General features: G+C 36.4%; 2 protein-coding genes and 1 pseudogene across 2 annotated transcripts; 1 reads left to right on the top strand and 2 right to left on the bottom strand.

Annotated features, from left to right (window-relative positions):
- Positions 1–1,598: 1,598 nt before the first annotated feature.
- Positions 1,599–2,896, bottom strand: LOC126616797 (dirigent protein 25-like). Its single transcript, XM_050284918.1, has one exon. It carries the CDS (start codon positions 2,654–2,656, stop codon positions 1,727–1,729), a length of 930 nt encoding a protein of 309 aa, XP_050140875.1. The 5' UTR covers positions 2,657–2,896; the 3' UTR covers positions 1,599–1,726.
- Positions 2,897–3,041: 145 nt separating this feature from the next.
- Positions 3,042–5,138, bottom strand: LOC126616796 (pentatricopeptide repeat-containing protein At1g07740, mitochondrial-like). Its single transcript, XM_050284917.1, has one exon. The coding sequence runs from the start codon at positions 5,031–5,033 to the stop codon at positions 3,633–3,635; it is 1,401 nt and encodes a 466-aa protein (XP_050140874.1). The 5' UTR covers positions 5,034–5,138; the 3' UTR covers positions 3,042–3,632.
- Positions 5,139–6,381: 1,243 nt separating this feature from the next.
- On the top strand, positions 6,382–8,921 carry LOC126616941 (pentatricopeptide repeat-containing protein At3g22470, mitochondrial-like; annotated as a pseudogene).
- Positions 8,922–21,766: the final 12,845 nt, after the last annotated feature.

The raw sequence follows: 21,766 nt of genomic DNA, 5'->3' as shown, positions 1-21,766 counted from the left end.
CGTGACAATGTTCAGAAACAGAGAAATGCATGCGTTGTCAATGTGGTCGGCACTCAAGGACATCTTATTGCTTGGGACAAGAAGCACTTTTCCTTTCTTCTTTCTCCTTTCTTCTCCTATCCTCTGGATTGTACCATAAGTAACGGTAAGTGGTCAAATAAATGGTCAGAATTTGTATGCTAGTATTGAATCTTAGCTCTCTAACAAGATTTCATAATTTAAAGCCACCACTTGTTTCCAGTCACTCAGTACTACTGTCTGGTGATATTCCTCTTTACTTGTACGTAAGTGGTCTTAGGTTCGAATCTCGTGGATGGCGAATTCGATACCAATTTAAGTTGTCTATTGTGTGGCTTAGCTGAACTCTCCCTCCCCCTTAGTGTAAAATATATTGTTGTACCAAAAAAAAAAGCCACCGCTTGATATAGTAGCACGTGATTTTTTTATAAGATCAAATCTCACAAACAATAATTACAAATTTAAATTGATTTTGTGGCATCTGATTTTTTATTAGTTCAAATCTCGTGTACAACAATTAGAGACCAAAGTGTAATCTCTCTTGTACTTTAGCCCAACATGCCATTCCCACAAAACCAAATGAAGACAACAAGCTCTACCAACATTTTTTTGTTGCAAGCCTTTTAATTCAAACGTTGCATACTTTCATGCCTTTTTTCTTGGTCGGCTTAATTTGTTCCTTCTCTTTTTTGCTTTTTTAAACTATATTATCCATCTATCCTCCGACCAACTAATTAGTAGGCAAAAGAGTTCTGCAATATCCATAGATTGAATGCAAGCAAAGTTAGCCATAACTTTTATTTTATAAACGATAGTGTTAATGTGTTAAATTGTTAAATTGTTAAATTGTTAAATTTTAAGAGGAAGGAGATAGATGAAAATCAAACCTGCAATAAAGTGTATATGTATTATTATTTTCCACAACTACAGTAAAACGCCATCAATTAACCATAACTTAAATAATTATTAATCTGTTGTGATCTTTCTTTTTCGGATGTTTCGTGACTTTATTACTATTAAGAAAGTTGGAAAATGATTCACCCTTCAAGCAATCATATCATAGAATATGTTTTTGGTATAGAAATTTGGTATACCTGTTGGTGCAAAAAATTTCGTGATGATCACCATGAAATCTTTTCGTTTTGGCTTTTTAGTTAAATTGGTTCTTAAAATTAGCATAATTCCTCATTTTGGTTTATGAGATTTGAAATCGGTCTCTGAGTTAGTTCACTATAAATCATTTTGGTCCTTTCATGATAAATTATTTTGGTCCTTTCATAAGAAATATTTGGTAAGTAAGGACCAAAATGACACAAATAACCTCAATGTAATAAACAATAAGGCAAAAAGATTTGACAAAATATGAGGGTACTTTTGTAGTTTTAACCTTATCTAATGAAGATTTTTCACAGAATGACGAAAATGATTTATGGCGGACAAACTCAAAGACCACTTCTATCGATTTTTAAATCTCAAAGATCAAGATGAGAAATTATGTCAATTTGAAGAACCATTTTAACTAAAAGTCTTTCTTTTCGTTTGTGAGGAAGTGTTTGGACATTGGATTATCTTTGCCCTCATTTTCATGCAAATAACAATCATTTCTGCAATTTAAATCACAATCCTTTTCGAACATGCATCTCTAGTGCAGAGATTTTAGCGAAACACAAAATTAACAACATTTTAAATTAAAACCTTAATTAGAACACTAGTAAGTAAGATACGTGGTAAACTGCAGCACAGCGTCAACTCCATCAGTGTTTTGCTGATTTGTTGCAGGAATAGTCTTAACAAGAGCATAACCCTTTGCATTGAGATACTTGCCAGTTCCTCCCATGACTGCAAGATGAGACTCCGACGCTGCCACCCGATGCACACCGAAGAAGGTGAGGCTATCAGCATAACCTCCACTCTGAAACATGGCTGTGAAGGCAATGGTCTGGCTCCTCCCATCTTCAGAACTCGCCACGTAAAACCCTTGTGCCCTGCCGAGCAAGCCAGATCCAAGCTCATGCCCTTCAGTCAGCTCATCGTCGAAAACTGTCAGGGTCCCAAACATAAGCTTCTGAAGGGTGATTCCAGGGGGAAGCTGAGCCCCGTTCAGGTACGGAAGCCCATTCCCACCAATGATGTTGTTGTTGCCATTGTTTTGGATCAAGTTGTTGCCGGCGTTTCCACCAAGGCCGGTGAAGAAGGGGACGTTGTTGTTGTTGATGATTCCATTGTTGTTGTTGTTCTGGGGAATGCCATTCCCAATTGGGATATTTGCTCCATTGGGTTTGGCAAAAGGGACTTGACCGCTGACTGCCGGATTGGCCACAATTCCAGTGACAGCTCTAGCCGAGGGGTTTGATCCACCGATAATGTCATGCAAAAAGAAGGTTAGTGGATGATAGGATGCTGCATTGCCAACTGTGGCACTTGTAGCTGCAGCAGGGCCTGCTGGATTTGTAGCTACCTGAGGAGGTGGCACATTGGAAACAGGTGTTTGTGTTTGAGTTGTATCAGTCTCCTCGGGGGCCGCAGGGTTTTCCTCATCGAGGATTCGGGCAGAGGTGGCGCATGGCATGGCAAGAGCTAGAAGCAGCAGCCAGATTGTGAGCTTGAGGGCCAAGGGAGTCGATTTCCGGGTTGCCATAAATTCGAAGGAAAGGTAGAAAATTGAAGAACTTATGATCTGGAGAGGATATTTTGTTTAATGGGTTGATGATGAATTAAGACAGAATTGTTGGGTATATATATACTAAGTTTAACAAGATTAAGTTTAAATTATAAGATGGAGTAGGTGTTCTAGCATTTCTGGTCCTGGTGTGTTGGTTAGAGGCTTGTGTTTCAGTTGTGAACTTAATTGAAACCTTTGGATTCGTTTAGGAAGTTCCCTTTTTAATTGAATTTTTAATTAAAATCGTATTATTATTTTGACTTTTGATCCATTAACAGAGTAAAAAGTAATTTCATAGAAGAATTTCTAAGATATATGGTAACTTTTTATTGTATATAAACTCAAAATATGGAAATAGAAGTAAGATCCATGGAAGCCATTATATTTCCCATCAAAAATGAAACAAAGGAGTTGGTATCAACAACTAAATTGAAAAAAAATGACAAAAAGCTGCGTTTGCACAACAAGCATCATCAATCAGAGCTTCCCCCAGAAACTTGACTTCGCAATCACATCGACAATTTGACTCCGGCGCAAAACTTCCGTCTCTTCCCTCGAGTAGGATTCGCTTCCCTGAAGTCTACAGTGGTCATATATAGGCTGAGTTTACATGCCAACTAAACCTCGAACCACAAGCATAGTGAGCTTCCTCAGACATTGAGTTGGCAACAATAATACATGATACTGGTGAAATGTTTCGATTCATAAACTCCTCTTCTTCCTGAAGCCTTACGGGTGCACAATGCACATTGCTTAGTTGCTTTACATGCCAACCTAATAACTGTTTTCTCACCACAATTACCAGAGACTAGAGCTTCAAGTACCTAAGAGCACAGAAAAAATCTTATCAGAAGCTCCCCATCACCCAAAGAACACCATTCCTCTTACTCTCTGCCGAAGGCCAAGCGACGTTACGTTCCACTTGTGCTGATTATCTCTTCCCGGACGACCATTAATGGGCAGAGCCTAGTTCAGTCACAACGTCACATGCAACAATATCCTCTCCACAAGCATCCACAACTAGAGCTTCCCAAGCTTCCAAATGAAATTGCATGTTTCTCTTTTCCATCTCCTCCAAGACAAAACAAGCATCATTGATCTTCCCGCACTTTAATAAGCCCGTAACTAAACATTCAAATGTTTCTAAACGAGGACAATGTCTACTTGCCAACATTGCAGTCAAAACCTTAAAACCTCCCTCAAAATCTTCTATCTGACAAAACCCATCAACCATCATCCTGAAAGTAGCTGCATTCGGCTCACAGCCTCCAACTTGCATTTCAACCAAGACTTTGTAAGCCTCTGCAGCCCTGCCTTCCTTGCACAGAAAGTTAATCAATATGTTATAAATCACAACATTCGGCTTAAACCGCCTCTTCTTCATCTCCTGAAGGAAAGACTTTGCCTCCTCAATCTTCCCTCTCTTTCCAAGATCACTCATCAATACACCATAATTCACAAGACGTGGTTTACAACCTCGATACTCCATATCAAACATTATCTTCTTTGCTTCATCATGCTTCCCCGCCAAGCACAAACCTTCCATCAATAATGCATATGTCACCGCATTTGGGTATTTCCCTTTCTGTCTCATGTCCTCAAACAAACCAGTAGCTTTCTCCAACTCACCCCTTCTACCGAAAAAACCTATAAGACTATTATACGTCACAACACTAGGTTGCACCTTTTTCTCAAGCATTTCATCAAACACCTTCCATGCTTCTTCCCAGTCGCCCTTCTGAAGCCACCCCTTGATCATTATATTATACGAAATCGAATTCGGACGAAAACCCAATGTAGAACACCTCCCAAATATCTCATCCGCATCTGAAAACCTACCGCCATCAACAAGCACATTAAGGAGCTCATTGAAGCACTGCAACGTACGGACACAGTTAAAAGAAGGCATTTGATGAAAAAGATCGACGGCCTTCTCTACCAAATCGGCTTTCCCGTAATGTTGAATCAGAGCAATGAAAAGGGTATCTTTGCAGTGAATGTTTCGATCTCGGACAAGGCCGAGAACGGCGTCGACAGCTTCGAAATTCCGGCGGCGAGCGAGCTTGTAGAGAAGAGCAGAGTAAGAAGGGTAGTCGTGTTTGAAGCCCATTTGGTGGTACTCGTGGAAGAGAGACAAGGCCTCTTCTGGGTCTTGCGTTTCTTTGACATCGGAGACGAAAGGTATCGGCCTGCGGAGCTTTGCGGTGCTTCTGTGAAGTCGTTGGCGGCGGCGAGGGATGGTGGTCTTGGGTTTGTTGGAGCGGAAAGTCTGATATGGTTGGTGATGGGATTGCAGGGGATTGCTGCCGCAATGGCGGAGAAGGTTGATAGATTTGGCTCTTGAATGGAACATTGGACGCGGGAAAAAGAAAGGAAAACAAAATGAAGCAATCGTTTCCAAAAACAAATTGGAGCAATTATTTACGATAAAATTGGAGTTGTGATCTCTAGATTAGAAATGTTCAAGATAATTAGAGCTATTTTAATTGGGGGTGTGCTATCCACACCCCAAATTACTTCTTACACATCCCTTACTAATTTCTGTTCGTTGATTTTTAATTCATCCGATCTGACGGCCGAAAATTAAAAGGGTGTGTGAGAAGTAAAATGGGGTGTGTGGATATCACACCCCTTTTAATTGTGATAAAATTAAAATAAAAGAATGACGTTAATAAAATAATTAAAAAATGAGCAAATCAGGGTATATACGTTGGCAATGAAATTTCTTCCAACAAATTAGTTGTAAGATAAAGAGTCTGTCTAGGGGAAATTCTTCGAACTTGGTTTTGAACCTGATGTGGCGACCTTCACCACACTGATCAACGAATTCCTCCTTCAGAATAAAGGGGCTGATACTTTCGGGATTCTTAATAAAATGATTGAGAGTGGTAGTTGTAAGTCTTTGCGAGTATACTATGGTTATTGATGCGTTGAATGTTACAACTACCCCCCAATTATTCATATTATATGTGATTTTACCCCAAACTGCCACGTGGTAGCATTCTAACTCACCTCCCTTTTCTCTCCTTCTGTCCCCCCCCCAACCCTGAGACCTCTCTCTCCTTCATCTCTCTCTCTCTGCACTCACTCTCATCTCTCTCCCTCTCATCCTCCCGTGAGCCCACACCCATTACCAACCCTGTATCTACAACACCTTCACCATCATTACCCTATCGTCTCTCCCTCTCTTTCATTGCTGCGGGACATAGAGGAACCCAGAGAAAATCTCCTGCGAGATTTTCCTATTCCTCCGGTTAGGTAAGGTTGGATCCCTTTTTAAATCGCCATTGATGATGTTGGACGTTGTGTGATGAGATTTACATTGTTTTTCCAAGGTTTTGAAGACGAGAACGGCACGGGGGAAGCTCACCCATTTTTCCGGCGAACTAGTGAGTTTCGAGGGAATTTCCAGTCACCTCCAGCCGTGTCGCGACTATTCGAGGGTAGCAATCTCTTCCCCTCATTTTGCTCTTCATTTTGGTAGTTAGATCGGGGTCTAAAACCCCTGTTTGCCGTTGGCCGGAGCTGTAGTAGCTTCGGCGTTCTTCTCTAGCAACACCAGGCCTTTCAGGTCGTTTAGAACACCATGGGCCTTAGCCTGTTTTGGACCAACCCAATACCCTGGCCTGTACCATTTTTCTTTTTAGTTTTATGTTTTTTTTAAAAACCCAAATACCCAAAAGGCCTTGGGCCGGTTTTAAATGAAAGGGCTTAAAGCCCGGCCTGCTTATGTGTGGACTGTTGTGCATGTGTGTGAAGTGGGCTGTGCCCTGCCTGGGCCCCGTGTGTGTGTTTTGAGCTGTGTGTGCGTGTGTGGGTTGTGTGGTGTGTGTGATATGTAGTGTGTGTGTGTGCTGTGTATGTGTGTGTGTGTGTGTCCATGCATGTGTGGTGTGTTTGCGTGTGTTATGCACGTGTTGGTGTGTATGTATGTGCTGTGCAGGTGTGTGTATATGGGCTGGCGTGTGTGTGTGAGTGTGGGTTTGGGTTAAGCCCAAACCACTCTTCTTCACTCTAAAACCCTTTTAACCCAAAAACCTTAGGATTTTAAAACCCATTAGACCTTAACCCATTCAATCTAAATCCCTTATTTTATTTAGTTCAAGCCCAAATCCTTTAGAAAATCCTTTATTTATTTATTACATTTTTGTGCTTATGTGAAGTTGCTAGTGAGGAAATTCTTAATCCTTATCCGCACAACTCTACTGCTAAGGAGTATCTGTGAGTGGACCCTTTCTAAAATTTGCATAAATTCCTAGTTTAATTGCATAAATGAAATGCATGCCTTACGAGTTTATGATTTGATTTTATGTTAAGCATGTTTATGAAATATGTGGTTTATCGTCTCGTTTTTGGTGAGGAATTTATTTGTTAACCTATATTGAGCTATATTTTAAAATATATTATTTTCTATAAAAACCATGAATTGGTAGACTATCTAATGGATGACAATAGGATGCTAGAACATGTTTTAGAAACCTCTATTTATAGTATAGACGATGGATGGCTTTATACTATGAAGTAGTTATTTATGAGAGGCGTAACTATTTGTGCGTATCTAGTGGACACTATGCCGTCTGGGGTGAGGATCTGGTGTTGGCAGATAGGCCGGGAGAAATAATCCCTAGCTACGAGCTGAGGGACACGGAGCAGGCATTGGGCCGGGAGTTGGTAATCTCTGACTACGGGCGCAGAGACCACGGTGCTGGCATAGGGCCGGGAGATATATTTGTTTAGTGATCATTCTAGCAGCACACCGCGTTTACGAGACGATCTATGAGACGTTTACTGTTTTGATTTCTGCGATGTTATTCCACGATATGACTTTTGAGATATTTTTGGCATGCTAGGATTTTTATTAAATCCATCACTTATTATGCTAGTAGTTTTCATTATATATAAATTGTGGGGGTTAATACATTGATAACTGTTTTTTTATTATTATTATATTTATGAACTTGGTCCACTCATCTTTGTTTTGCGCCCCCATTCAGGTCTTAGAAACAAGGATTACGACACGACATACGAGGCATTCCCCTACCAGTAGCAATCTACCACTCACTTGTGTGATATCTTGTAATGATCTTTCCTTTTTGTGACTCTTGATTTAGATTGTGTTCTGTGCACTCTAGACACTTCCTTAAACTTTGTTTATTACTTTTAGATTCTAATGTTTATTCATGAATATTTTCTCCTAATCATTACTCTTGTAATCAATAAATGGCTTTCGTCACCCTCAGGTGTCGGCCAGCACGTGCCTATCCGGGTATTCAGAGAATATCAGGATTGGGACGTGTCATTGAACATTTTCTTTAAAATGATGAGTAAAGGTATTGACCCTGACGTCATTACATATACTTCTTTGATTCATGGAGTATGCAAATTAAGGTGGTCGAACTACGAGATTGTTTGATGAAATGGTGAGCAAAAGTAACTTTCCGAATCTGCACATCTTCAATGTCTTGGCAGACATCTGTTGTAAAGAAGGCTGCAAAAAGCTTGATCGAAATGATGACTTAAAAGAGATATTGAACCTGACACAGTTCTTATACTTATGGATGTTTATTGCTTGCAAGGGGAAATGGAATGCGGCGGAAAAGTTTTTGGAACAAATGCTCAGCAAGGGATCCATTGTTCATGATTATAGTTATGGCAGATTGATAAATGGCTATTGTAAGCTTAGAAGAATAGATGAGGCACTGATGCTTCTTGAGGAAATGTCTAGTAGCAGTCTTGTTCCTAATATCGTTACTTACACCACTCTCATGGATGGTTTTTGCAAAGTAGGGAGAACAGAAGATGCACAAAAGTTGTTCGCTCAGGTGCAAGCTTGCGGCCAATTTCCGAATGTTCAAATCTATGCTGTTTTATTGGATGGCCTGTGTAAAAACCAACAATTTCCCGAAGCAATAAAATTGTTAAAAGATATGGAAATTGGAAAGTGAGAAGTTGGATCCAAATATTGTGATTTACTCTATTCTTATTCACCGTTTATCATCAAGAGGTCTTCAACCTAATACCAGGACGCATAACATAATGATTGGTGAATTTTGTAACGGAGGGCTAATGAGCGAAGCAGTAAAGTTATTTAAAGACGGAAGAGAAAGGCTGTTCTTCTGACGTATAACATAATCATCCGAGGTTTTTTCAATAACAATGAGACATCAGAAGCGGACTTATTCAAAAAATGTTGGAGAAGGGTTTTTTCTGCAAACGCATCAATTGCGGAATTGATAATTGATTTGTTATCCAAAGATAAAGTAGATCGTGCTTTGTTGCCATTGATAAAAAGATCATAATGAAATTAATTTCTATCTTGGAATGTCGAAACAGATCCTTCAAATGATTACAGTTAATTTTGAAAATATTTCACCTTTCATTCCATTAATGCATTGTATATGTTATGTAGTTTAATCCATCATCTGATAGAGAAATTTGCTCGAGTAGCATGGTATTTGAGCTGAGTCTTGAATATTGAAGGCGACTTGCCCAATAAAAATATTGAGGTAGTGTTCTTCAGGTCACTCTGTGGATGCCAAGGATGCTGATCGGGGAATAAATGTTGAAGTTGACTCTGGCCCTGCTTCTTTTATTACACTCATGCGAGTGCAGGTGCATTGCGAGAATAATACTGGTTTTACATTCAAACATGTTCTAAATAATTAGCTTCTCATCTTGATTGAAGAGTTTAAGGGTGTTGCTAGTTTTCTTGATACCAACTGTTTTGCAGGGGGAGGTGGATTGTCTACCCTCCAATTTCCATACTTTTTCCATCCCCTCCTGTTTTGTGTGATCACGGTTAAGCCACGTCAACATTTTATATTCTTATTGCTTTTTGTATTATTATTTTTATAAAATAAGAAAATAAAATGTTGACGTGGCTTAACCGTAACCACACAAACATGAGGGGATGGAAATGGTATGGAAATGGGAAGGCAGACAATCCATCTCCTTTGCAGGAGAAAAACTTGTATGGGGCTTGGCTTGCCATTGGACTTCGCTGAGTGGCACTACAATCCATTTAAAACTCGCTACGTGGCAAGTCTTAAATATAATCTTTTATCATTATTTTATATTTAAAATATTTAAAATTATTTTTTTAACTAATAATATATTATATATATTAATGTTATGTTTCCTTTTTTATTTCTTTCCCCCTATTTTTTTTCTTCCCAAATCCCCCCACACTTGTTGTTTTGCCCTAGGTCTTAGGACTCCCTCCCCTTTCTTTCATTCCCAGTTTTGTTTCTTTCTTTCTTTAAAAAAATAAAATAAAATAAAGTTATGCATCCACTCCATTTTTATCATGGAAAGCAACCAAGAATCTGTAAGTTTCTTTTCTTTCTTTATACAATAAAACTCTGATCAAAACATTAGCTGTTAAAAAACTCTGATCATATTATAAATATAAAAAACCAAAAACCCTCACCCTCACCCAAAAACCCCAATTAAAAGAAAAGAAAATAACCCTAATATAGCTATATATGTGGGTTATTCATGTCACATGATCAAAGCAAATATTGTATAAAGAAAGAAAAGAAACTTACAGATTCTTGGTTGCTTTCCATGATAAAATTGGAGTGGGTGCATAACTTTTTTTTTTTTTTAAAGAAAGAAAGAAACAAAACTGGGAAAGAAAGAAAGGGGAGGGAGTCCTAAGACCTACGGCAAAACAAAGTGTGGGGGGATTTGGGAAGAAAAAAAATATGGGGAAAGAAATAAAAAAGGAAACATAACATTAATATATATAATATATTAATTAGTTAAAAAAATAATTATAAAAATTTTAAATATAAAAGAATGATAAAAGATTATATTTAAGACTTGCCACGGGACGAGTTTTAAGTGGATTGTATTGCCACTCTGCGAAGGCCAGTGGCAAGCCAAGCCCCATACACGTTTTTCTCCCTTTGCAGGGGATGAATTTCAACAAACAATAATTGCCAGAAGAAAATGTCTTGTCTTGGACGCTTATGTGAAGGTACATGTTTTGTGTGTTTAACAATATTGTTAACATAGTATGTTACTGGATCAGGATCCTCATTGTATCCTCTTTATGGGGATCTTGGAGATCAAGCAATAATGTCAGTTTATCGTACATTGTGCAGTCAGTTTTCGTTAAGTACTATTTATATTCAATTTTAAATAATTTCTGACCGCACGATGTAAGATGAACGGATATGATTGATTGATCCTCAGGAAACCAACAAAGAGGATCCGGCGGGGATTCTTATCCTATGTTACTAGCTTTCATGCATGCGCTCACGTGCGTGCAGAAAGCATTTTTTGTATCACGACGTACTACGCGCGACTTACATGTTTTAAATGTATTTATATGCATAAATTGACAAAAGGAAAGTCAAATATTTGAAGTAAATGAATAATCTTAAATCATGCTAGAAGAAACCCCTCAAAAACCAATTAAAGCAACTGAATCGACATAATAAAATCGATCTCTATAGAATTTACATTAAGAATAGGGAAAATAATATTTGATAAAAAATTGATTGAATCACATTATTACTAGTTCATTGTGAGGTTAAGCTCACCCCGTCTCCTTAGACCATCTCCAACCTTTGGCCTAAAACCTAAAATTTTTAACCCATAAAATTTAGGGTATGTTTGGTACTTACTTGAATCCAAAATTTAAACTCAAAACAATTTTTATGTTTTAGCCTTAAAAACTTGTTTGATAGGGTTATTTTCAAAAACTGAATTCAAGACTAACTAAAAAATAAAATCTATTATCTAAAAACATAAAAAGTGAATTTTTAGAGATTTTAAACTTAAACTCACTCATTTCTTTTCTCTCCCTCATCCCTTCTCACTCCAAATCTCTCCTCTCTTTTCTTCTTTCTCTCTCTTTTTTTTTATTTTTTTATTTTTTTACCTTTTTCGTTTCTCCTCCAATCCGCTCTGTTTATTCTCTTGGTTATTTCTCTCACTTATCTTCCTCTTTATCTCGTCTCATCCTCTCTCTTCTTTCTCTTTCCTTCAATCATCTCTTGCTTTCTTTCCTCCTCTCTCCTCTTTCTCTCTCTATTGCGACCCCCTCTTTTTAGATCTCTTTATCTAGTTTAAGTCGTAAGATTTAAAAATTTTAAATTGCAAACTAATCAAGTTTTTGAGTATTAAAGAAAATTGTTTTCAAGAAATGTTATTAAGAAATGTTTTGAGAAATTATAAAAAATTTCAAATAGGATACCAAACAGGCCTTTAGGTTTTAACCCATAAACAACTTTTCTGCTCCAACCCTTTTGGCTTAAAATTTTAGCCCCAGATTATTAAAGAATGAATTTAGGTTATTTTTTTTAAATTAACCTTAAAAAAATTATGTAGGCTATCCTAAATTAATTTTATGAAAATTTTAACCTAAAAATATTTAAATTCCAATAAACATTGAAAAATCACTAAATCGACACATGAAACTCATGAAACACTATAGAAGAATATGAAACATATGATAGAAATGTATAAACACAAGACAAATGAGCAAATACATGGTTTGGGAAGATGGTAGAAAGAAAAATTGGAAGAATTGTAGGAGAAAAGTGAGTCTTGTGTGGATATTTCAATAAATATATAGGTATTTATAGAGTTTTTGCGTGAATTTTGAGTTAAATATTTTTTATTATTATTTTAACTGTTTAATTTAAATTTAGACTGTTAGATCTTTTTTTTACCGTCAAATTTGATGATATTTGATCTCAGTCATTGGATTCAATAAATTTATAAATATAAAAAAAAAATATTAACTAAATTAAATGTGAACCGTTGGATAACCAACATCTCATTTGAATGTGGGCCATTGATCAACCAAAAAAGCCGTTGGGCTCAATGTTATTGGCAGACAAGTGGGAGGCACACCCATGTCGATGGGGGATCCACCACTAATCCTAGCCTAAATCTGGCTTTTTTTTAGGTTTTAGATTTTAGGTCCAAATTAGAACTTGGGTTGGAATGGATTGGGGGGGGGGGGGGGGAAGGGGGATAGAAGGGGAATTACTGGTTTTATGCCATGGGTTGGAGTTAGCCCTAGTGTAGATAATATCGTTTATTAAAAAAAAAAAACAATCATTTGATAATTAATTTAATCATATTATTATCCGCGTGCGAAATACCTTTTTTTGTAACCGGCATTACACGCCTCTTAAGATGTTTTGAACGTGTTTAAAAATAGAGGAAATAATATTTTATGAACTGCTGATTGAATCACATTATTGCTAGCTTATTGTGAGGTACTAATTTATAAATAAATAAAAAATCAGTACAAAAAAATTAATTATATAAAAAACACTGTTAAAATAACTAAAATACCCTTGCCACATTTGATGCATTATTTTGGGTTGGGATGTTTTTTGTATGAGGGACATTTTTGTTAAAGCTTGTGACAAAAAATAATGCATCAAATAATACAGGAGTATTTTCATCATTTTAACAATGTTCATCCCAAAATAATGCATCAAATAATTTTAACATTATTGTATATAGAAAACGTTGCAAACATAAATACACATCAAAATTTGGATTTGATCAAAGAAATGTGACAAAAGTTAGATCTGATTACTTAATCCCCTCTCCTCTCCTCTCCTCTCCTCTAGGGTTCATCCTTATTTCTGGAAATTTGAAAAACATATAATATCAAAGCTCTCATAACTTTTACTTTTATTTCCCACAAAAAACAAAACCAATAGGTTTCATTCGATCATATTTCTTTTGTGAAAAGTGCTAAGAAGACTTTTTCAAAATCTCTTTATGAACTCTTTGCCACTTCACAATTTAATGTCAACTTTCATGTCAACATTATAAAATATTGTGCAAAAAATATGAGACTGTGTAAAGTCTATGAAGCGTCCCACTGTTAAAAGAGTCTCTTTAGCATTTATCTTCTTTCATTCCCCTGTCCTTCCCCCATGGCTTTGGCTTTGGGTCTGAGCTACCAGACTATATTGTTCTTCCCAGAAAGGCCATGGTAAGAAAAAGACACACAAACCCTATTATATGTATATTTTCAAGTACGATTGACTTCCTGATGGATACGTCCCAACTCCTAAATTAATTATGCAAGTTTTGCAATTATTATACAAATTTTATTACAAATCCAGTACGTAGATATTCGTTCTTAGCTCCAACCAGAACTTGGCTCGCCTGGGGGGATTATATTCCGCATGCCACCAAAATGGACTAATTCAAGCGTTTACTTTTTGCTCATTTTAATTTGGCTAATAAAAATATGGGTAAATTACATAGTAGTCTCTCATGTTCGAGGTCTATTGCAATCTTATACAATATCTTAAAAACATTTCACTTTCATACCTCAAGTACTATTTTATTTCAATTTCATACAACCGTTACATTTTCCATCCATGGTTTTTCGTTAAAGTGAACAGTACCAGGTGCTTTTTGTTAAAGTTCCATTTGTTAAATGTTATGTGGCTGCCACATATATGCCACGTGGTTGCCAAATGTCTGCCACGTGGCAAATAAAATATTTTTTAATTTGTTTTAAAAAAACCTGTCTGCCACATATCTTTTTTTTTTTTTTCTTCTTCTTCTTTTTCTTCTCTTTCTTCTTCTTCTTTTGGGTTCGGTCCCTTTTTTCTTCTTCGGGTTCGGTCCCTTTTTTCTTCTTCTTCTTCTTTTTCTTCTTCTTCTTCTGGGTTGCAAGGGGTTCGATCATCCTTTTTTTTTTCTTCTTCTTCTTCTGGGTTTGGTCCCTTTTTTCTTCTTATTCTGAGTTGCAAGGGGTTCGATCATCCTTTTTTTTTTTCTTCTTCTTCTTCCTCCTTCTTCTTCTGGGTTCGGTCCCTTTCTTTCTTTTTTTTGTTTCTTCTTCTTCTTCCTCTTCCTCCTCCTTCTTTTTCTCTTCTTCTTCTTCCTCCTCCTTCTTCTAGGTTGTAGGGGGTTCGGTCCTTTTTTTTTTCTTTTCTTCTTCTTCTTCCTCCTTCTGGTTCGGTCCTTTCTTTTATTTATTTTTTCTTCTTCTTCTTCCTCCTCCTCTTTCTTCTTCTCTTCTTCTTCTTCCTCCTTTTTCTTCCTCCTTCTTCTTCTGGGTTGCAGGGGGTTCGGTCCTTTTTTTTTTCTTCTTCTTCTTCCTCCTCCTCCTCTTTCTTCTTTTTTTCTTCTTCTTCCTCCTTCTTCTTCTGGGTTCGGTCCCTTTCTTTTTTTTTTTGTTTTTTTTTTCTTCTTCCTCCTCCTCCTTCTTCTCTTCTTCTTCTTCCTCCTTCTTCTTCCTCCTTCTTCTGGGTTGCAAGGGGTTCGGTCCTTTTTTTTTTTTTTCTTCTTCTTCTTCCTCCTCCTCCTCTTTCTTCTTCTCTTCTTCTTCCTCCTTCTTCTGGGTTGCAGGGGTTTGGTCCCTTTTTTTTTCTTCTTCTTCCAATTTCAGGTTTTTTAAAAAAAAATTAAAAAATATTTTATTTGCCATGTGGCAGACATTTGGCAGCCACATGGCATATATGTGGCAGCCACGTCAGCATTTAACAGATTCATGGATGAAAAATGTAACGGTTGTATGAAATTGAAATAAAATAGTACTTGAGGTATGAAAGTGAAATTTTTTAAAGATGTTGTATAATATTACAATAGACCTCAAACCTGAGGGGCTACTATGTAATTTACCCTAAAAATATCCAGGTATGAGAGGAACTACTCTGTCATAAGGTGCACATAATTTTAATACAACAACCAAGTGGGATAAAGACTTGGTTAGCAGACTCAAAGTTTTGTTCTTAGTTATATGCGTAAAGTGACAAAAGAAAAGTCAAATATTTGAAGTAAATAAATAATATTAGATTATGCTAGAAGAAACCCTCATAAACCAATTCAAGCAGCTGAATTCATATAATAAAATCGGTCTCTATAAAATTTACATTAAGAATAAAGAAATAATATTTAATAAACAACTGATTGAATCACATTATTATTAGCTCATTGTGAGGCTAAGCCCACCTCCTCTCCCTTAGTGTACATAATATCATTCGTTAAAAAAAAATCATTTAACAACTAACTTAATCACATTATTATCCGCGTGGGAAAGACCTTGTTTATAACCGATATTATACGTTTCTTAAGATGTTTTGAACGTGTTTAAAAATATAGAAAATAATATTGAATGAACAACTGATTGAGTTTATTGTGAAGTACTAATTAAAAAAAAATTACAAAAAAGTTAATTATTAAAAAAACACCGTTAAAATGATGACAATACCCTTACCACATTTGACGCATTATTTTGGATTGCTTATGAAGTTTTTTGTTTGAGGGCCATTTTTGCCCAATTATTTTTTTTGAAGTTTGTGACACAAAAAAAAACAGTATTCACTTTATTGTTGGCTATATATATATATATATAAGATAATTCATTTGCACGATGGGGAACATAAGTGGCTTTGGGCTCAGGAGACACTTAGCATGTTTATCGTTGATGCCAATATGATATTTACGAAGTCCATGATATGAAGATCATATTGTTTGCGGATGAAAATGGTTGCGGATAGATTGGAATTTTGGTTACTTGCGGTCCAGCCATGGAGAATGAAATATCTGTTAGGTTATTCATATACAAATTATGGTTGAGAGCCTCAATTCTATTCAACACGTACAAATTATGGTCTACAAAAAATCAGGCTGAGTTTACATTCCCAAAAGCAAAAAATCAAGCTGAGTTTACAATAGCAGCAGCACCAAAACAATAGTCGTCTCTTTAAGCATGAACTGTATCCCATTGAGATAACTAAATGTTCTCATTTGATACTTGGGCGTCTAGAAATGCCAAAGGAAAACTAGTGATACTTTGTTGAAGAAAAGCTTGAGAACTTGACGGCTGAGATTCTTCACAAGCACTCATGGCAATGGGTTCGGCATATGCGTGTTATTATCTGGCTGCAATTACATTCAACAACCATAATAAGATTAAAAAAATATATATCATGGATATCAAATTAACCAGAGAACGCAAAATTGCAAATAGATGACAAATAAACCTGGAAAGGATGATATGGAATTGGCATCTAAGTATTATTGCCAAACATGTGACCTGGAATCTGTATATCACATACCAAGATTCATTTGGTTTATCCATTTTTTTGTCCCCTTAAAAACTTTATTTTGGATGAAATTTCTAACAGAGTTAGCCAACCAAAACGACCATTATTCCACGTAAGAATGAGTAATCAGGGATCAATACTAACGAATTTTTTTGTTCAAGGACCAAAACTCCAATTACAATAAAATTTAGGAACCATTACTCCAATTACCTTGTTTTTTTTAAAAGTAAAAGGTAAATTAAAGAGTAAAGCCCTTTGGTCTATCAAAGTGTAAGACATTCCTTACAATAAAATCAAGCCAAAACAATCTGAACAAATGAAATGCTCAACCGAAACTATCTATTAGCCACAATGTTGGCTTCCCGATAAACATGAACAAAAGTAATACACTCAAAATGTAGAAAAAAAACTTGCAGAAATCTTCTAGCAACAAACGAATCTTCCAAGAAATTGAGCAAAACCCCACTAAGTTGACGCTCTATTTTATTTTATTTTATTTTATATATATATTTTTAATTATCACCTCGTGGAAATTGCCATTTTAAATTAATCAATCAGGAGATTGAGCAGAAACCCACTAGCTCTACTTTATTTTATTTTATCTTTTGTTTTTTAATTATAACCTCGTGGAAATTGCCATTTTTGTTGTAAAATTAGTGGGATGAATGCCACATGCATTTGGCAAAAGATGAGAAGACTATAGAATAGTGAATTAATAGTGGAGTTGTGATATTTTCAAAAGAAGCAATGATTTTCCTCATTTGTATATCATGGATATGGTTCTATAAATAGAGTACTTCGTGTGTTATCAAAATACACATTGCAAAATAAAGAACTAAAGAAAAAGAGTATTGTTCTTCCCAGAAAGGCCATGGTAAGAAAAAGACACACAAACCCTATTATACATACATATATGTATATTTTCATGTACGATTGACTTCCTGATGGATACGTCCCAACTCCTAAATTAATTATGCAAGTTTTGCAATTATTATACAAATTTTATTACAAATCAAGTACGTAGAGATTCGTTCTTAGCTCCAACCAGAACTTGGCTCACTTGGGGGATTATATTCCGCATGCCACCAAAATGGACTAATTCAAGCGTTTACTTTTTGCTCATTTTAATTTGGCTAATAAAAATATCCAGGTATGAGAGGAACTACTCTGTCATAAGGTGCACATAATTTTAATACAACAACCAAGTGGGATAAAGACTTGGTTAGCGGACTCAAAGTTTTGTTCTTATTTATATGCGTAAAGTGACAAAAGAAAAGTTAAATATTTGAAGTAAATGAATAATATTATATTATAATAGAAGAAACACTCATAAACCAATTCAAGCAGCTGAATCCACATAATAAAATCGGTCTCTATAAAATTTACATTAAGAATAAAGAAATAATATTTAATAAACAACTGATTGAATCACATTATTATTAGCTCATTGTGAGGCTAAGCCCACATCCTGTCCCTTAGGCCCTGTTTGGCAGCCCGTATAAAGAATCGGATAGGATAAATAATACGGACCCGAGTGTTTGGCGTTGTTACGTACTAAATAGCACCCGGATTAATTATACCGGCCCCACTTGATTTATATGGTACACACCTGTTAATTTATCCTCCCTAAAACCTAAGGATTATTAGTCGGGTGAGAAACAACGCTCGCTCTCTCCCTATCTGTCCCTTACTTGTCGCGTTCCTCTCTCTCGCATCGTTCGCAAGACTCATTCTTGTTGTCGTCGTTTATCCGTCGTCGTTCTTCTTCTACTTTGCTCTACTCTGCCCTAAATTATGGGAACTTTAACGAAAAGCACCCGGTACTGTTCACTTTAACGAAAAACCACATTTTTACACTAAAAAGTCAATCCTGGTACTATTCACTTTACCCTTTATTTTGTCCTTATCATTAAAACTCAAAGTTTTCAAGCCCTTTTCATTAGTTTTCCTCTAAATTATTGGGGAAGTTATAGATCCCTTCAAAATAAGTTTTAGAACTCCATAATTTCTATAAAATTCTGTGAAATTACTCGGTGTTGGAAATCCAATTAATAGATTTGGTTAACAGGATCTGAAACCCAACGACCTGCAACCGCCATTTCGCCGGAATCGCAGATCTCATCGATTCCCGGAAAACTTCAAGAGCCAAAAGCTCTGTAAATCCTCACCGACGTGGCTGGACCTTCGTCTTCACTTGAAGCCGCACCTTCACAGTGCCTCGATTTGTCGTAAAACATACCTTTAACAGATCCATGTTGTCTGCAGAAGATCAACCAAAAAGGGTTTTATGCCGAAGATGAACGAAAAATTAAAGGCAGTGCCCTTTGTGGATTATTCTATCATTATTTTTCTTTTTTTTTTATCATATCCGGTATAAAACCAAACACAGTATAAATAATACGGTAATTAGTCCGATATTGCATCAAACGTCCGACTAATTTAGTCAGTACTATCCGGTGGCTATTTATCCTATCCGACAAAAATAGTCAGTACAGTCCGAGCTACCAAACGCGGCCTTAGTGTACCTAATATCGTTCGTTAAAAAAAAAATCATTTGACACCTAATTTAATCACATTATTATCCGCGTGGGAAAGACCTTTTTTTATAACCGACATTACACGCCTCTTAAGATGTTTTGAACGTGTTTAAAAATATAGAAAATAATATTGAATGAACAACTGATTGAGTTTATTGTGAAGTACTAATTAAAAAAAAAGTACAAAAAGTTAATTATTAAAAAAACACTGTTAAAATGATGAAAATACCCTTACCACATTTGATTTTGTTGCCCTGGATATTACTGGGAAGAACTACCTTACTTGGGTAGTGGATACTAAGATCCATTTGGAGGCAGGGAATCTTGGATAAACCATTAGGGAAGAAAACAGTGCATCACCTCAAGATCGGACGAAGGCCATGATCTTTATCCGTCGCCGCCTTGATGAAGGACTAAAGAGCGAGTACCTAACGGTTGAAGATCCATTAGCTCTCTAGAAGACATTGAGAAACATATACAATCACCAGAAAATGGTGATTCTTCGAATGACTCTTTATGAGTAGACTCACTTAAGGATCCAGGATTTCAAGTTTTGGCTGAGTACAATTCTACGATGTTCAGAATTAGCTCACATATGAAGCTTTGTGGGGAAACCATCATTGAGAAAGATATGCTGGAAAAGACTTTCAGCACCTTTCATGCCTTCAATGTACTCCTGCAGAAGCAATATAGGGAGCAAAACTTCACTGAATACAACCAGCTGATATTTGTGCTCCTGGTAGCTGAACAAAACAATAAGCTCTTGATGAAAAATCATCAGTCCCGACCTACTGGATCTGCACCATTCCCAGAAGTGAATGCTGCTTCCCTCGAAGTGAACGCCACATCCTCTGGTGGCAATAATCATAAACGAGGATGTGGCCATAAGCGAGGCTGGTGGAATGGGAAATGCAAGAATCATGGTGTCTAGTTTCATAATCAGGTTCTAAGGCATAATTCAGGCCCGAGCTTCAAAAATGTAAATCCCCACAAAGGCAAAGCTCATATGAACAATGCTCCTAGAAACTCTAAAGGAGCCTGCCATAGGTGTGGTGGCAATAGGCACTGGGTGCATACCTATTGTACCCCGAAACATCTGATAGATCTATATCAAGCCTCCCTAAAAAAGAAAAGTGTCAATACCAATTTCCTCGACTAGGCTAGACCAATGGATATACCTAATCCAATGTTCGACTATCAAGGCAGTTGAACACAACCCACCTAGATGCCTTAGACTTCATTGTGAAAAGTGGGAATGTTTAAGGTACTTTTATTATTCTGAACTTGTAGTTTAAAACTTGCATTTCAATTCAATAAAAGTGGCATTTCAATTTCCTTTTACTATGAATAAATTGATTTTAACCGTGATTCCCTTTACTCAGAAAGTATGGATAAAAACTATGGTTATTCTCAAAATAAGAGAAATGACGGAGATATTTGTCTTGTAGACAGTGAAACCAAGCATACAATACTTCGAGATCGAAAGTATTTCTCAAACTTGATGCTTACTAAAGTAAGGATAACAACAATATCAGGTCAATCAGATATAATTGAATGCTCATGGAAAACCCAGACCATGTTACCAAATGGAACATTATTGTCCATACAAAATGCATTGTATGCTACTCAATCTACTCAAAATTTGTTGAGTTTTAAAGATATACGTTTAAATGGATACCACATTGAAATGACAAGTGCAAAAAATGTGGAGTATCTATGCATTACCTCCAATAATACCCAAAAGCGTATATTGGAGAAGTTGCGTGGTTTGTCAAGTGGATTGTATTATACATACATAAAGACAATTGAATCATATACTGTCATGAATCGGAAGTTCATTGATTCAAAAGTTTACATGCTTTGGCATAACCGTCTGGGTCACTGAAGATCCACCATGATGCGTAGGATCATTACCAACTCTAATGGACATCCATTATTGAGCAGACACATTGCTATCTCAAATGATAACCCTTGCAAGGCTTGTTCTCAAGGGAAGTTGGTAATTAGACCATCACAACTAAAGGTTGATGTTGAATCCCCATCATTTTTGCAAAGAATTCAAGGGGATATTTGTGGGCCTATTCAACAATCTTGTGGACCATTTCGATATTTTATGGTTTTGGTTGATACATCTAACCGATGGTCACATGTTTGTCTCTTGTCTACTCGGAATGTAGCTTTTGCGAGACTTCTTACTTAGATAATTAAGTTGCGAGCACAGTTCCCAGATTACCCCATTAAGTTAATGCGACTTGATAATGTTGGTGGATTTATGTCTCAAATCTTTGATGATTACTGCATGATATTGGGCATTGATGTTGAACACCCTTTCCTTATGTCTATACTCAAAATGATCTAGCAGAAGCATTTATCAAGCAACTTCAATTAATAGCTCGCACTTTGCTCATGAAAACAAAATTGCCAGTTTCTGCATGGGGACATACCATCTTACATGCTGCATCATTGGTTCAATTGAGACCTATAGCCAACCACCAATACTTCTC

The sequence above is a fragment of the Malus sylvestris genome, chromosome 3 (assembly GCF_916048215.2).
Source record: "Malus sylvestris chromosome 3, drMalSylv7.2, whole genome shotgun sequence".
In the NCBI taxonomy this organism is placed as follows: domain Eukaryota; kingdom Viridiplantae; phylum Streptophyta; class Magnoliopsida; order Rosales; family Rosaceae; genus Malus; species Malus sylvestris.
Note: the sequence above shows the minus strand (reverse complement) of the source record. Positions and strands in the feature narration are given on the sequence as shown.

Coding starts and splice junctions, on each gene's coding strand:
- LOC126616797 (XM_050284918.1), bottom strand. CDS start 2,656: ATGGCAACCCGGAAATCGACTCCCTTGGCCCTCAAGCTCACAATCTGG.
- LOC126616796 (XM_050284917.1), bottom strand. CDS start 5,033: ATGTTCCATTCAAGAGCCAAATCTATCAACCTTCTCCGCCATTGCGGC.